General features: G+C 42.2%; 1 protein-coding gene across 1 annotated transcript in view; it reads right to left on the reverse strand.

Annotated features, from left to right (window-relative positions):
- Positions 1-613: 613 nt before the first annotated feature.
- LOC147441552 (Transducin/WD40 repeat-like superfamily protein) overlaps positions 614-14,347 on the reverse strand; it is a 44,894-nt gene continuing 31,160 nt past the window's right edge. Inside the window, exons 18-21 of the mRNA XM_086483151.1 lie at positions 3,511-3,723; positions 3,066-3,420; positions 2,518-2,955; positions 614-948 (exon numbers count right to left, since the gene is read on the reverse strand). Of these exons, the coding sequence (XP_086339277.1) occupies positions 785-948; positions 2,518-2,955; positions 3,066-3,420; positions 3,511-3,723 (1,170 nt within the window). The 3' untranslated portion in view covers positions 614-784. The remainder of the gene's footprint in view (positions 949-2,517; positions 2,956-3,065; positions 3,421-3,510; positions 3,724-14,347) is intronic.

A 14,347-nucleotide genomic window follows, 5' to 3' on the forward strand; every position in this document is an offset into this window, starting at 1 on the left:
CATCTTGTCCCTTCTTTGTATAATTTCTTTTGGCCTCATGTACCATATATGTATTGTAATTGCTATGAACTACCCAACTCAAGGTCGCACTAAAGATCAAATTTCTTGTGTAGCACCTACCTTACAATGCATTGAGCAACATTAGACATACTACAATTCAATATCCGTAAGCATCTCATGTGGTGCTTTACTTGATTCTAGGTACCTCATTGAATGCTTTTACTCTCATTTGCAAGCATCTTATTTGGTAAAGCAAGTTGGTCTCTACAATTTTGAAAAAATCAAAAACCTTTTGAAACATCTACAAAATAAATCAAAAAATCAAAAACCTTTTGAAACATCTACAAAATAATGGCACTCTTTTAAGGTCAAAAACAAAACTCTCGTAGCATTTATTTTTCCTTCGATCTTTTTTAGCTTGTTGACTTCCTCATAAATCTCAAGAAGGAAATTTATGAAGATTTTCCAAAGAAATCTTAGGACAAATACTAGATTAGTTTTGCTTTGAAGCCATTAGGTAGAGCAATTAGTAGTATAATGGCTCCAAAAGTAAAATAAATTAGAATCTACATAGTGAAGAGAAACTCTTAGGGGAGAGATTAGAAAAGGCAAAAGAAAGCACACATTCTCTACGACCTCTTTATACAGAGAATACTTTTTGCATTTAAAATGTCTTGTAACATTTTTCTGGTTTTCAGAAATAGTGGACAACCTTTGAACTCCAACTTTGAGCAAAAAGGTTAAGCCAGTACAATGTAGGCTTGAGCACCAAGGACAAGTTGTTTTACTGACGTGCTAGGCCCTTCTGCACCAGTGCCAATACCTGGTTTGCCAAAGTTGCTGAAAACCTCACGGAATAATCATGGAGAAAGCCTTCTATGTCAATGGATTCAACCACAGAACTGGACGCTACTCCAGAGGCTGCTGTATTAGGCCTCGACATATTCCCTGCTACCAACAAAGTGACTCTCTCTCTCTCTCTCTCTCTCTCTCTCTCTCTCTCTCTCTACACACACACACACACACACACCCACAAATGAGGTGGAGCTTCGCATATGCATTCAAAAACAAAACCCTAAAAGAGTCACATGAGAGACCCTTCGTGAGCCAACCATGTAAATCCATGAGAAACACTGCACTGACAATCAGCCTCAATTCCAATGGTAACCTATCAGATTTATTTCATTCAAACAGCACTTCTAGCCACACAAGCCCACAAGCATAGCTTTGTCCGCACAATCCTAGTTAAGCAAGTGAGGGGGATCACCCTCTGCCACAGGCAGCCGCAAGCCTCAGACCAATTAGTTCCCCCCTCTCTTCAGCCTTTAACAAGTAAGACCCTCACAGGCATCACCATGTGTAACTGGTTGCAATTTTTTCTGCACATAAAATTTTCGTAGCTTGAAATCCCCTCCACAATCTTTCAACTTGAAAATTGTGGTTGGGCTTATTAAGCACCCTCTTCCTGCCCCCATATTCAAAGCGAGATATCCTTCCATTGTAATCTCATGCCTTGTAAATTCTGGTTATGAGCCAATGCTTCATAAATGTAGTAACAAAAAGAAAAAGCACTAATCGCTAACTTAATGTCCACTAATCTCCATGAATACATCCACCACCAGGAGACCACCCCAACTCAATCAAGGTATTTTGATTGGAATGTGGCCCAAGCCATACTTCCAATTGTTGAGAGGCTGATTTGAGCACCGTGTAAGAGACAGCCTTCTCATCCCATGTATCCTCTCCAAAAAACCAGAGGCTCAAGGAATGGAAGACCTTATCAAAAGCTTTGTGCAAACATAAATGCAAACCTCTAGCAGAAAAGAATCCCCCCTAGAGTAAGCCACAATGTATAGCATCAAAAAAGAAGAGCCAAGGGATAGAGTACCATGACATAGGTCCATACGAAGGTCCTGAAGAGCGGTTGTCACCCTTCCAACCATGAGAGTCCAAATGGGTAACCAAACTTGATTTGGAGTGTCTCTGCTTGGAAAGGACTTTAGGAGTAAACTTTGTAACATGCATCAAAACTATGCAAGATAACTAAGGGCACTACCTGCAAGACTTATTCTGTTTTCTCCTATGTTTTTGCCTTATGAGATTAATTGGCCACTTACAATAGCTTTTGGCCGTTAAGTACGTTTCCTTGCCTTCAACTTGAGGTTGTAACACAAAATATGGGAAGCTGTTTCTCCAAATTTCTATGTTTCATGCTTCCTCCTCTCTATTGTACCAGATCGCCCTCTAAATTATATCCTAACTCTCACTTATTTCCATGCTACAAGAGAGAAATTTGGACCAATATGATTTGACAGCTTGAGCTACTGTAGAGACACCAAAAATCGTTGAGTAGAGGTCATCAGCTAGACTGGAGACTTGGTGCCACCAAGCCACTCATGTAACATCCTCTCCTCCTAGAGACCCTTTTTAACAACTAAAAAAAGAACCATATATGCATGCATAAGAGAATGAACGGAGCAACAATATGTCTGATACTGGTCAAAGGTGGAATGTTACCAGTATGGCTTGATCTGAGAGATCCATGATCTGAACATGAACTTTTTCTGAACTCCAAACTAGCTTGATGGTCACACGTAGAAGTAGGCGCTTGAGTTGTCTGATGCAATGCTGTCATACCGTCTGATAATAGCCAAATCTTCTGCAAAGTTGGAGGAATGAATTCGTCATAAAAACTTGAAAGCGTTGTTACCATGGCCCCATTAGCCTCAATCCCATTTATCAGGTCCAGCTCTCTGAATGATGCTAACGCCTTATCTACCGCTTGAGTTAAGTCTTGAAGGGCCTTTTTCAAATCATTCAAAGTTGCCGGCCCATTCAATGAATTAACAGAGATAAGCCCTAGATCATTTATTGTAGAATCAATCAACTTGTCTTCTTCACTTGAAGGGATGATACTCTTTTTGCCTTCAATCTCAACAGCAAGTTGCTCTTCCCCTGCAGGACAAAGGAAGAGTAAGTGTAACCAAAGAAAAATTTCAAATAAACTGGTACAAAGCATTTCTATTCTAACACGCCAAAAACAAGTAATGAGACCAGCATCGTGCCTGAAGGCCTGCATGGACCATCCACACCAAATTCGTCTCTAGTGAGCATGTTATCACAAGGGAATGAAGGAACCTCTTTTTGCACATTCAATTGTAACTGTAATGTTGCACAGGCTTTGGGCTCTAAGATTGAAGGTAATACATGTGACATCACTCTGGAATCATCCCCTGTGACAGTGGAATCATCAGCCAACATCACATCGTCCATCGTAGTCAAATCTAAACAGCACTGATCATTATCAGCTTGACTATCAGAAGTAGATGCCCCAGAAACAGTCAAAAGGCCCTCTTTCACAGTGAACAAAATTTGTTGAGCTTTGCCAATCGCCTCCCTTTCTTCACTATCAACTTGCTCCTGTCATAAAAGACGGAATTCTTTTAGGAGCACAACAGCAAGAAAAACAATTAGAATGAGCCTTTCATAAACTGGGTATACAATGTTTACCTGTAGTTCTTTCAGCTTCAACATCTCTCTCTCTTTTGAAAGAGTGCAAGAAAAGAGCCCATCCCCTACAAAACGGGAATTTCCCTTCACCTCTTGTCTGCTCTCCAATTGGGGAGAATCTTGAAACAGAGAGATTACAGGCAAGGGATGGCATGACTGGGCAAAAAATCGAGCTGAAAAGCTACTTCTGGCTGAGGCTTGTCCAGTTTGAACCTAAAGGTATGGAGGTATGCCAAAGAACAGTTAGCAGTTATTATTTAGATCGGCATATGTACAAGTTACTATATTTCAGAATGCTATTTATGCGAAGACAAATCCAGGAACAAAAGTAGGGCAAGTTACAAATTCAAAACATTATCCACCAAATAATTGAAGTTACAAATTCATGAAAAACGCCTACAAAACTGACATTTATTTTTAACTACTATTGTATAACTAGTGGGAAACCTAGAGGATACACCGAGACAAATCGTAGAGCAGGATCCAACAAGAGAAACTAGATAGTTATATAGAGAGATAGCGGAGCAGCTGAAAACACTTTATCCAAAAGTGACAAAACCCAATTACCATGAAAAGTGACCTTGATGTCGACAAAGAAACTTTCCACTCCCAAGCGCTTTGGCGGATATCCTAGACTTGCGCCAGCATGTTCTTGCTAGGAAAGCAATTTTGTTGCCTACTCTTGTGCAACAAACTCAGTCGTGGGTTCTTATGCGTGCATGCTCAATCCCGCAAGAATCAAACAAAGCCACCCGGCAACTCCGGATAAGTGAAAGCACGGAAAATTCAAATGCACAATGACCACCTTCTACCGATTCAGAAGAAGAGTACAGGCCACCGCGGCCTACAGAGTATGAACAAATGGAGATGCAATGTCAATAGCAGGTTGATGCTTGTGCTAAGCAAGTGCTCGAGTATTCGAAGGATCCCCAATATGCAAAAAATTTTACGAAGCATACGATCAACGAAATGCATACTCGGTGGCATACAGCTGTTGCTAATTGAACATTTTCTTATTTCTAATGACTAATCTTTTTTTTATGATATTTTATTATGTGCACTAAGAACTGTTAAAAGATTGTAGCTACAGGAACTGCCATCAAGAACGGACAACTCTGATGTGTCATTTGATAGGTGACGGTAAACATCGCGAAGGAGTTTCCGTAAGTTCGGTGGAAAGGGCCGGGTTACGAGTGCCCCTGATGCGTCACATGATGGGTGACGGGTGCATCAGTAAGGGGGCATCCCGTAGGCTAAGGAGGAAATCCGAACTGAGTAAGAAAATACGCGTAAGAACGCAAGCACAAGAATAAAGATGGGTTCAATGAAGCTTTTTACGAAAAGCAGGAACAATCGCGAGAAGGCAAACGCTTTCCCGCGAGGAATCTATGTTTGCATTGCATTCGTGCATGTGGTTGCATCCAGGGACGCCCGGGAAGTGTTGTTAAATGCATTGGTTTTAACTTATAAGGTTTTATTGAGTTTTTGGGCAAGTTCATACCAATTTTAAAATATGCCGGCCGCCCACTTAATATAAGTGGGCAGCCACTTAGAAGATAAAGCAACAAAACCAGCCAGCGAATTCTCTCTCCCTATTTCGGGTAAAACAGCGCCCAAAAAAAAAAAAACGGCCGCGATCTCTACGCGAGCAGTTATTCGTGCCGTGGCCAGGGAGCTATAAAAGCACCACATGCCCTCATTCACGGGAGGTACCAACATCAGCAAGAGAAGACTCTGCCGCAAGAGATCGCGAGACTACGAAGCACGGAAGTCGCTTTTCCCGCGCAAGAGCGACAGGTATCTATTGTGGATTCGCCATACGAATTGTTGTCGCGTGTTTGTGTGGTTTGTTTTGCAGGAATCTCCCGTCTTACGAGAAGGCCCTTCACAGGAAGTACGGCTTCACGCCTAACTCCCTTACGGGAAAGTACGGCTTTGCGCCTAAGTCCCTTACGGGAAGGAACGACCTTGTGCCCAAGCCCTTTACGGGAAAGCACGACCTTCGGGTCTAAGATTACAGAACGGAGGGGTTTCCTCGGGTTCTCATGCTTGTATATGAATTCTCCTTGAATAAAAGAATACTCTTAACCGGGGGGGGGGGGGGACCAGCCCATCTTCTGGTCCCCAATACTGTGTCGATCTTCTCCCTTCTCTCACATTTGCAAAGTATTTTAATTTTCAGATTTTCAAGTGCTCGTGTACGCTCCCGTTTGTGACAACAGCCATCAATTTACCTTTAAAATCAACATTGAAGAAACCACCTGCGTGGGTGTACATGAAGATGAACTTGACGATGTCATAGAACGACGAGTCAATCAAATATTGAGGACCACGAAGCATTCAATGAGACGCAACAAGTGAACAAACTACCTTGGTTACATGGATCGTCAGTCTTCTTTTGCAAATGCAAGAAAATTAAAGAAGCGCGTACGTTTTGAGGGTGTTTCCACTTCATCCTCATCATCTTTCGACAGTTCAAACAACTCCACTGATTCAAGTGATGAGGATTGACAGAGCAATAAAAAACGAAAGACTCAAAGACGTTGTAAGAACAAGAAGAAGGCCAAGAAGAGCAGATCCCACTGAAGATCTCGAAAATTTTCTAAGAGTTCCGAGGAGGATTCATCCTCTTCTGAGAATTTGGACTCTGACGACCAACTGTTTTATTCTAAGAGGAAACACTTCTATCGAGCCAATCAATACGACTTTCTCAAGGATATGAGCAAGAAGACCAAAGAATTTCAGGAGGGTGGACAAGCACTAAAATTTGATACCTTTTCAAGCCTTCAAGATGCTCAATAGCCCTCTGTAAGGTGCAGCGGAATGAATGTTTGAACTTTGCTCAAGATGAGTGCTCCGAACTGTGCTCAAGGGTTCCTTTTACTTATGGAAGGGAGAGCCTTCCGTTCCTTTAGTGAGAGAGTGCAATGGACACAAACAAAGTGAATGGACACTGTGAATGGAAGTGTATGAGACTAGGAGATAGAGAGAGAAGAGAATACAACACCAAAGACGTTGTAAAACCTTCCTCCGAAGGCCCCACTCTCTATGGCGAGAGCGGTCTACTTATGATTGCACAAATCTCTACGATGCTTGGACTTGCCGACGATGTCGACGACGATAAGGACGACGATGAGAGGGCTGAAATCTGGAAACTCTAAGGGCTGAAATCTGCAAATCTTTATCTGCTGAATTCTGACTCTATGTCGATGATACAATGACGACGCGCTGAAAACGCTGATGCTGAAATCTGCGTTTTCCGGGCTGAAACTGTAAACCTTGCGGAAACTGACCATGCAGCGAGGAATTGCTGCGGGAGGTTGAGATCTGCGAGGTTCGGGGGTTCTTTTGCGAGTGCTAAGGCTGAAAACTGAAAACGCTGATGCTACTGTGGATTCCGTCGCGAAGATTTGCATAAACGCTGGCTTGTCTGACAGATCCAAAAACGCTAGGGCTGATATTTGTGTTGATGCAAAAACGTTGGGGCGATGGGAAACTGCTAACGCTGGGGCTGATCTGTTCCTTGATGTCGCCGGGTTGATGCAGATGCAAAAACGCTGGCTGATCTGGGTTCTTGTCCAAAAAATGCTCCAGTATGCAAAAACGCTAGGCCTCTTGGGTTCTGCTGAGAAGTTGTCTGTTGAGCTTGTGCTCCTGCTGCCTCTTCTGCCAATTAGTGCTAGCCTAGGTTTGCTTATATACAAACTTACTCAATTTGCCTACCTACTTTCCAACAAAAGTCACTTAAATTCATAAGTGAAAAATGTCAAAAATAGAAAAAATAGTCATATGCACTAAAAAAATGCTACTGATGGGATTTGATTGGAATCTGATGGTCATGTTGTGTGCAACCAAAGGATATGCATCTAATCTAAGTGTCTGGACATGCACGGTCTGCGAACAGACTCACAAAAGTGTCAGATTACTTCCTATTCTAGACTGACTTGACTGAACTGAACCTTGATCATGTTGTAGCTTGTCCACAAACACATAGGGTTGGATGTGTCACGTGACATCCCCTCATTTTCAAAGTGACGTACTGGTACCGAACTGTATGGCGTCGAGGGAGATCGCCAATAGCATCCGGAATCTTGGAAGAGACTCTTCGCCGACCCACTCTGATGAGTGGGTCGTGCGGTACTTAAATTCATAAAGGTCTGCAATGCTTGCTTCTTTGGGCCACTCCAAAAGCGACACAAAGTCTTCTGAGGCTCCTTCGATGCTTCAACTTCATCTAGAGTCATGCTTCTTTCTCCTTCAAGAATCTCCATGGCTGAAAATTCCTGAAACCACTTCCAACACAAAAACATGAACATATCTATTCCATGTAAAGTGACTGGAAAAAATCTTGTCTTCCGCAAAGACTGTGCATGCAATGTAGATGAACAATTAGATGGAGTGCCAAACCGTTCACCACACACACGCAAACAATGAGATCGAATCTTTCTCTTATGATCTAAAGCAATGAACTGTGGCAATTCACAACGGAAATGCCCATGCTTGGTGCTCATACTTTCATGTGCTCTTTCTACGAATGTGTCATGCCAAGGAAGAGACATGGAATGTGACTTCCTTACATACATACTTTTCAGCTTTTCATGAACAATCCGCATACATTCGTGCTCATTCATGAGCAAAACATGCTCAACGTACAATATGTCATGCCTAGGAAAAGGGATCACATAAAGACGCTGACTAAAATACAAGAAACAATCACGAAGAAACACTCGAACAATGCGTGTTGATTAATCATTTGTACATAGAATACTTCCTGTGAGGGTTCTTTGGACCTAAGCTCGAGAGCCAAGATCGGTTTTCCTGATTGGTCGAATCTTCCCGTGGGGGTTCTGTGGACCTCGGCTCGAAAGCCAAGATCGGTTCTTCGTTATTAATCGAATCTGCAATGAGGTTAGCTTCACTCGAGAAAGTATCAACTAACACATCATCTTAATGCAAATCATCATGCTCATCATTATCATTCAAATCATTATCATCATGCAAATCATGTGTTTTGTTTTGGAGAAGAAGAGACTGAGAGAGTCTCTTTTTCCCGAATCTCTTGCACCTGTGCCTGCACTTGAGAAAAGAGTCGCAACATCTCTTGCATTCTTGCTATGTTCTCGCGATCAAATTCTGCTAGTCTTTCTTTGTTCTCGCGATCCAATTTTGCTTCTCTTGCTTTGGCTTCCAAGCGTGCTTGCTTGCTCTCACGCGCTATAGCTGCCATTCTTTCTTCATATTTGCGATCGATGGCTGCTATTCTTTCTTCGCTTTCTAACTTCCTGTCCATCATTCTCTTGTCGAAAGCCTCCATAGGAGTTAGTACAATCCTTGGCGTAGATGGGGAAGGGGGAGGGTCGGAAAAACCTCTTGGTGGGGAAAATTCTTCTTCGTCTCTCTCATGCTCATCACCTCTAAGCGAAGTATCCATTCCGCTTCGAGTGATGACCATCCACTGAAGTCACGGGTTCTTGTGGGTTCTTGTGGTCTTGGGATTTTAAGTTCACGAGGAACTTGGGTTCTTGTGGGTCTTGGTTCTTGGGGTTCTTGCGGATCTTGAGGTTCTTGAGGTTCTTCTTTCGCTTGCAATCTGTGTTAGAGAAGGATCTTCTCTTCACCCGAGTTCTGCTCTTTTCCGCAGGGGCACCCCTTGGCGGCCTTGCGCTCACACCAAGGTTACTTTTTCCCACCTCACGTCGATTGGCGGGCCGCTAAGTGCACGGTCCGCTGTCAATGAGTTAAAAGAGGCACAAGGGGAGACTGGACAAGCCCTTCTTTGCTCGGATTCGTGTCACTCTTCAAAAACACGATTAGGAATTGACACGCCCAAGCGAACTTAGGTTTGTGCGACCACAACAAGCAAAAAAAAAAAATTATGTGGTTCTTGTGGTTCTTTCCTAGAGTGATACAGAACACTGTCAAAGCTCTGATACCAATGTAAGGTACAGCCTTAATTCGATGCGGTGTTTGGAGATGAGGGCTTCATGGAGTCCTCTACGCTATGCCATGTAGCTATGCACTTTCAAAAGTTCGCCACAATGGTGGTCTAGCCTACGGGCCAACGATGAAGCTCCACGAACATGGAAAGCTTTAAGAGCTTCCATTATGAAGCAGTTTTTGGCCATCGATGCCAAAGACAAAGTACTCACCGAATGGCGAAGCTTGAAGCTCTCTCCCTACGAATCCATTCACAAATATGTAGACAAGTTTTGAAACTTACAACTCAAAGCCATTGTCTTCAAGAAGTTGGATTTGGGAGAGCAAAAGCAACAATTTTATGCGGGCTTAATTGAAGAAATGGCGGAATATGTCAACTCTCAAAGGCCAGAACCATATCGGCGGTTATACACCATACTATGATGGCTTCTTGAATCAATTTCCAAACATGCACTAAAAGAAATTCTAAGCCCGCGGAAAACAAGGGTTCCAATGAGCCTAAGAGGAAGGACAATGTTCAAAAGTCTCGTAAGGGCAACTCCAACAAAGCTAAAGAGAAGGGAGTTTACAAAGGCAAAAATTAACTCTCTCCTAAAGAGCTTGAGCGTTATCGCAAGGATAACCGTTGTTTCAAGTGCGGCGAGCAAGGGCATGCGTACCACGCTTGTCCCCAAAAGAACACCCGTCATGAGCCTCCTAGAGCTACCTTCGTCGAAATCCAAGAGGAGGAAACTCACTACAAAGGATCTCTTGTATGCCATGCTTGGGGAAAGGTAAGAGAACATGATGCTTTTATTCTCTTTGACCTTGGCTCTACTCACAATTTTATATCCACAGAGTTGGCCACCAAGCTAGGTATACAAGCTTACGAGATGGGAGATGTCCTACCCGCAGACGGTCCTTTCAAGGGACAAGAAGCTTCAGTCACTCCCTTAATCGAGAAATTGAGGCTCCATGTCCAAAGCTATGTGGACAAAAGAGGACTTCTTTATCTCTCCTCTCAAGCATGAGGATGTAATCCTAGGGGCACCATGGTTTGATCGAATGGCTCCCAATGTCAAATTCCCTAAAAGAAGAATCTCCTTTAGGTTCAAAGAAAAAGATATGTACATGGATGCTAAGAAAATTGGTAACACCATACCCATTGTACATACACAAGCTTTCAATAAGTCAATAAAGAGCTCTATTTCCGTGTACATGATTTTTGTTAAAGATTCTCAAAATGAACCTAATGTTTTAGCAAAAGAAAATATACACAATCAAAAAGAATTCGAGTTATCCAATTTTCTCAATTGGTTTCAAGATGTCTTTATTGACGACATCCCTTGTGAGCTACCTCCTAAACGAGGTAATGATGACCATGCAATTGAACTTCTTCTAGGAAGTTCACCGCCTAACAAACCTCCTTATAGAGTTTCTCAAGCTCAACAAAAGAGGAGATTATGCGGCAAGTGCATGAGTTGGTTGAGAAGGGCATGGTTAGACCTAGCTCATCTCCATTTTGTTCTCTTGTGCTACTAGTGCAAAAGAAAGACGGCACATATCATGTGTGTAGACTATAGAGCACTAAATAGGATCACTATCAAAAATAGGTTTCCCGTTCCACGGGTAGAAGACCTATTTGATAAGCTACAAGGGTCCACCTACTTCAATAGGATTGACCTAAAAAGTGGCTATCATCAAATAAGGATAGTTGATCAAGACATTGTAAAGACCGCATTTCGCACTACGTTTGGTCTCAACGAATACATTGTCATGCCTTTTGGCTTGACCAATGCACCAGCCACATTCAAGTGCTTAATGGAGAAGCTATTCAAGCCTCATCGAACCTTTACTGGAGTCTTCTTTGAGGATATCATCATCTACTCTAATTCATTAGACGAACACAAGCAACACCTCCAAGTAATATATCAAGTTTTAAGAGAGAATAAACTTTATGTTAATCAAAAGAAAAGTGAATTTTTCTTACGAGAGATTCAGTATTTAGGTCACATTATCTCTCAAGATGGCATCCAAATGGATCCATCAAAGCTAGAGGTAATAAAAGGATGGCCTAATCCAAGGAATCTACACGAACTAAGAAGCTTTATAGGTTTGTGTGCATACTATAGATGCTTCATAGAAAAGTTCTCACTAATAGCAGGACCATTACATGACCTAACAAAGAAAAACGTTAGGTAAACATGATCTGCCAAGGAGAACAATGCTTTCGAAAAGCTTCAAGAAAAGCTTATCTCTCAATCTGTGCTTACACTACCGGATGTCTCAAAGCCATTTGAGGTCCAATGTGATGCTTGTGGTGATTGTCTATGAAAATCGAAGACTCGACCCTGTTGAGCAAGCTCTAGGCATATATGAAAAGGAACTCCTCGCAGTTCTACATGCCTTAGACTCATGGAAGCACTATTTACTGGGGACTCCTTTCATTCTGCGAACGGATCACCAAAGTTTTTAAGTACTTCATGACGCAGACCAAGCTCTCCGACAAACAAATGAGATGAGCAAACTTTCTTTCACAATTTCATTTTCATATTGCTCATATTGCTGGCAAGCATAATCAAGTAGCCGATGCACTCTCAAGACAACCGAGAGTGAATGCGGTTTCTGTAGCAACTCACAATGATCTATCTTCTATGATAGATGAGTATGCTATTATTCCCGATTTTAGAGATATGATTTCAGCCCTTGCACTAGGGAAGAAAGAGGAACCATTTACTTTACAAGATGGTTATCTTCTCTATGGCAATAGACTATGCATTACTAGCTCACTACGTACGGGACGTCTAGTACCGTTCGGTCGGACCCATTACGTTCAGTACGTTTAGTACGTTATGTTCGATCGAAAAATGTAGTCGACTGTTGGCAGCAGTTTTTGAACGTTGGCAGTGAACGTTAGTGGGTGTTTAGGGAGCCGGTTTGGAGCATGTTTGCAACCATGTGGCATGTACCAATGCATATTGCCATGCTCTCCCTCTCACATGCATAATGCCCCATGCTCTCCCTCTCCCATGCACTTCCTCTTCCTATAATCTATTTAAGTAACTCCTCCACCTTGTTCTCAACACAACTTACAAGCTATAAGCTCTAGCCTCTCAATGCTCTCATCATCCACGTGCTCCCATTGAAGCTCTCAAGTGACAAGGCTCAAGCTCTCCATCTTCTCTCCCTCGGGTCTCTCCCCCTCAAGCTCCCATTGAAGCTCTCGAGTCTCAAGTGACAAGCTCTCCATCTTCTCTCCCTTGGGTCTTTCCCTCTCAAGCTCTCATAATTGTAATCTGTACAAATGTCAAGTTTCTTTAAGGCCTAAGCCTTAGGTTTAAGAATTATTTGTTTTTTTTATTTTGAACGTACATAACGTCATCGTACATCATAAAAAAATTTAGTTCATTTAGTACCACACATCGTCGTACGTGTACAAAACGTACAGGACCGTACGAGACCACCCTGAGAAAGTAATGTATGAATCTCATGCTCCTCCTTATGCAGGGCATAGAGGGATTCACTCTACCCTAAAAGGGATTGAAACATATTTCTATTGGCCTACCATGAAAGCAAACATACAAGAGTATGTTTCTAAATGTGTGGTATGCCAAAAGACGAAGTTTGATAGAGGGAAGCAACCGGGATTGCTCCAACCTTTGTCGATCCCTAATTCACCATGGAAGAGCATATCCATGGATTTTATCTTTGGATTGCCTAAGTTGACCCATGCGAATATGGAAATATGGACGATAGTAGACAGGTTTAGCAAACAAGCTCATTTTATACCTGTCAAAAAGACTATTTAAGCCCATCAAATGGCAACCCTCTTCATTTCATAAATCTTCAAGTACCATGGCTTGCCAATGTCCATAGTGTCGGATAGAGATCCTAGAATGACCAGTAATTTCTAGAAGGGTCCTTTGAGAATTTAGGGACAAGGCTAAACTTATCTTCGGCCTATCATCCACAAACGGATGGCCAAAGTGAAATAGCTAAGCTAAGAATTCTTGATCTACTAAAAGCCTATGTAACGGAAGCAAATCAAAGATCCCAATGAGAGAAGTACTTACCTTTAGTGGAGTATGCTTACAATAACATTGTACATACTTCCACGGGAAAAGCACCTTTCGAGGTAATTGAGGGAAGATCAAAAAGTCCCTTGCTACTTAAGGTACATGGGAAGATCTTCGCTGCAGATGAGTATAGGGGAGACCTACAAGAATCTTTCCAAAAGATTAAGGATGCTATCTCTATCTCACAGCGCAAAGACAAAAGACTGCTACTGACAAGCACAGAAGAGCCCAAGCCTTTAAAGAAAACGATTGGGTCTTATTAAAATTTCCCCAAGGCTCAATTAAGGCACACGACGGGCAAGAATCCTACAGGACACCAAAAGTACTATGCTAAGTTAGCAAAAATGTACTATAGTTCCTTCCAGATTCTTAGGCCAATCAATGAGATGGCCTATCAACTCAAGTTGCCCAGCCATTGGCTCATACATAATGCTTTCCATGTGAGCTTTCTAAAGCCTTACAAAGGAGAGCCACGTCAAGAACCAACTATTGAAGACCCACCGGAGATGGAGGACCAAAAAATGCTCGAGTCCGAGTCCATTCTCCGACATGAAGACAAGGTACTAAGAAGCAGTAAGACTATCCGACGATATCTTATTAAGTTCAAGAATTATCATTTTGAAGATGCTAGATGGATGCAAGGTATACAATTAAAGGATAACCTAAACCTTGTCAATGCTTACAATGCTTCCTTAGAGTAAGCAAATGTACAAATGTTAAAAATGAACAAAGTTTTTATCTTATAAGACTCTCTTTTTCTTTATTGTGCACAAATGTTTGGTTAAGCAGGCAAACCGGTCACAGTAGGGATCGAAAGGAGGGGAAATAGGGATCCAAGGGGAGGG

Source organism: Adiantum capillus-veneris, chromosome 15 (assembly GCF_014529385.1).
Source record: "Adiantum capillus-veneris isolate H3 chromosome 15, ASM1452938v2, whole genome shotgun sequence".
NCBI classification, from domain to species: Eukaryota; Viridiplantae; Streptophyta; class Polypodiopsida; order Polypodiales; family Pteridaceae; genus Adiantum; species Adiantum capillus-veneris.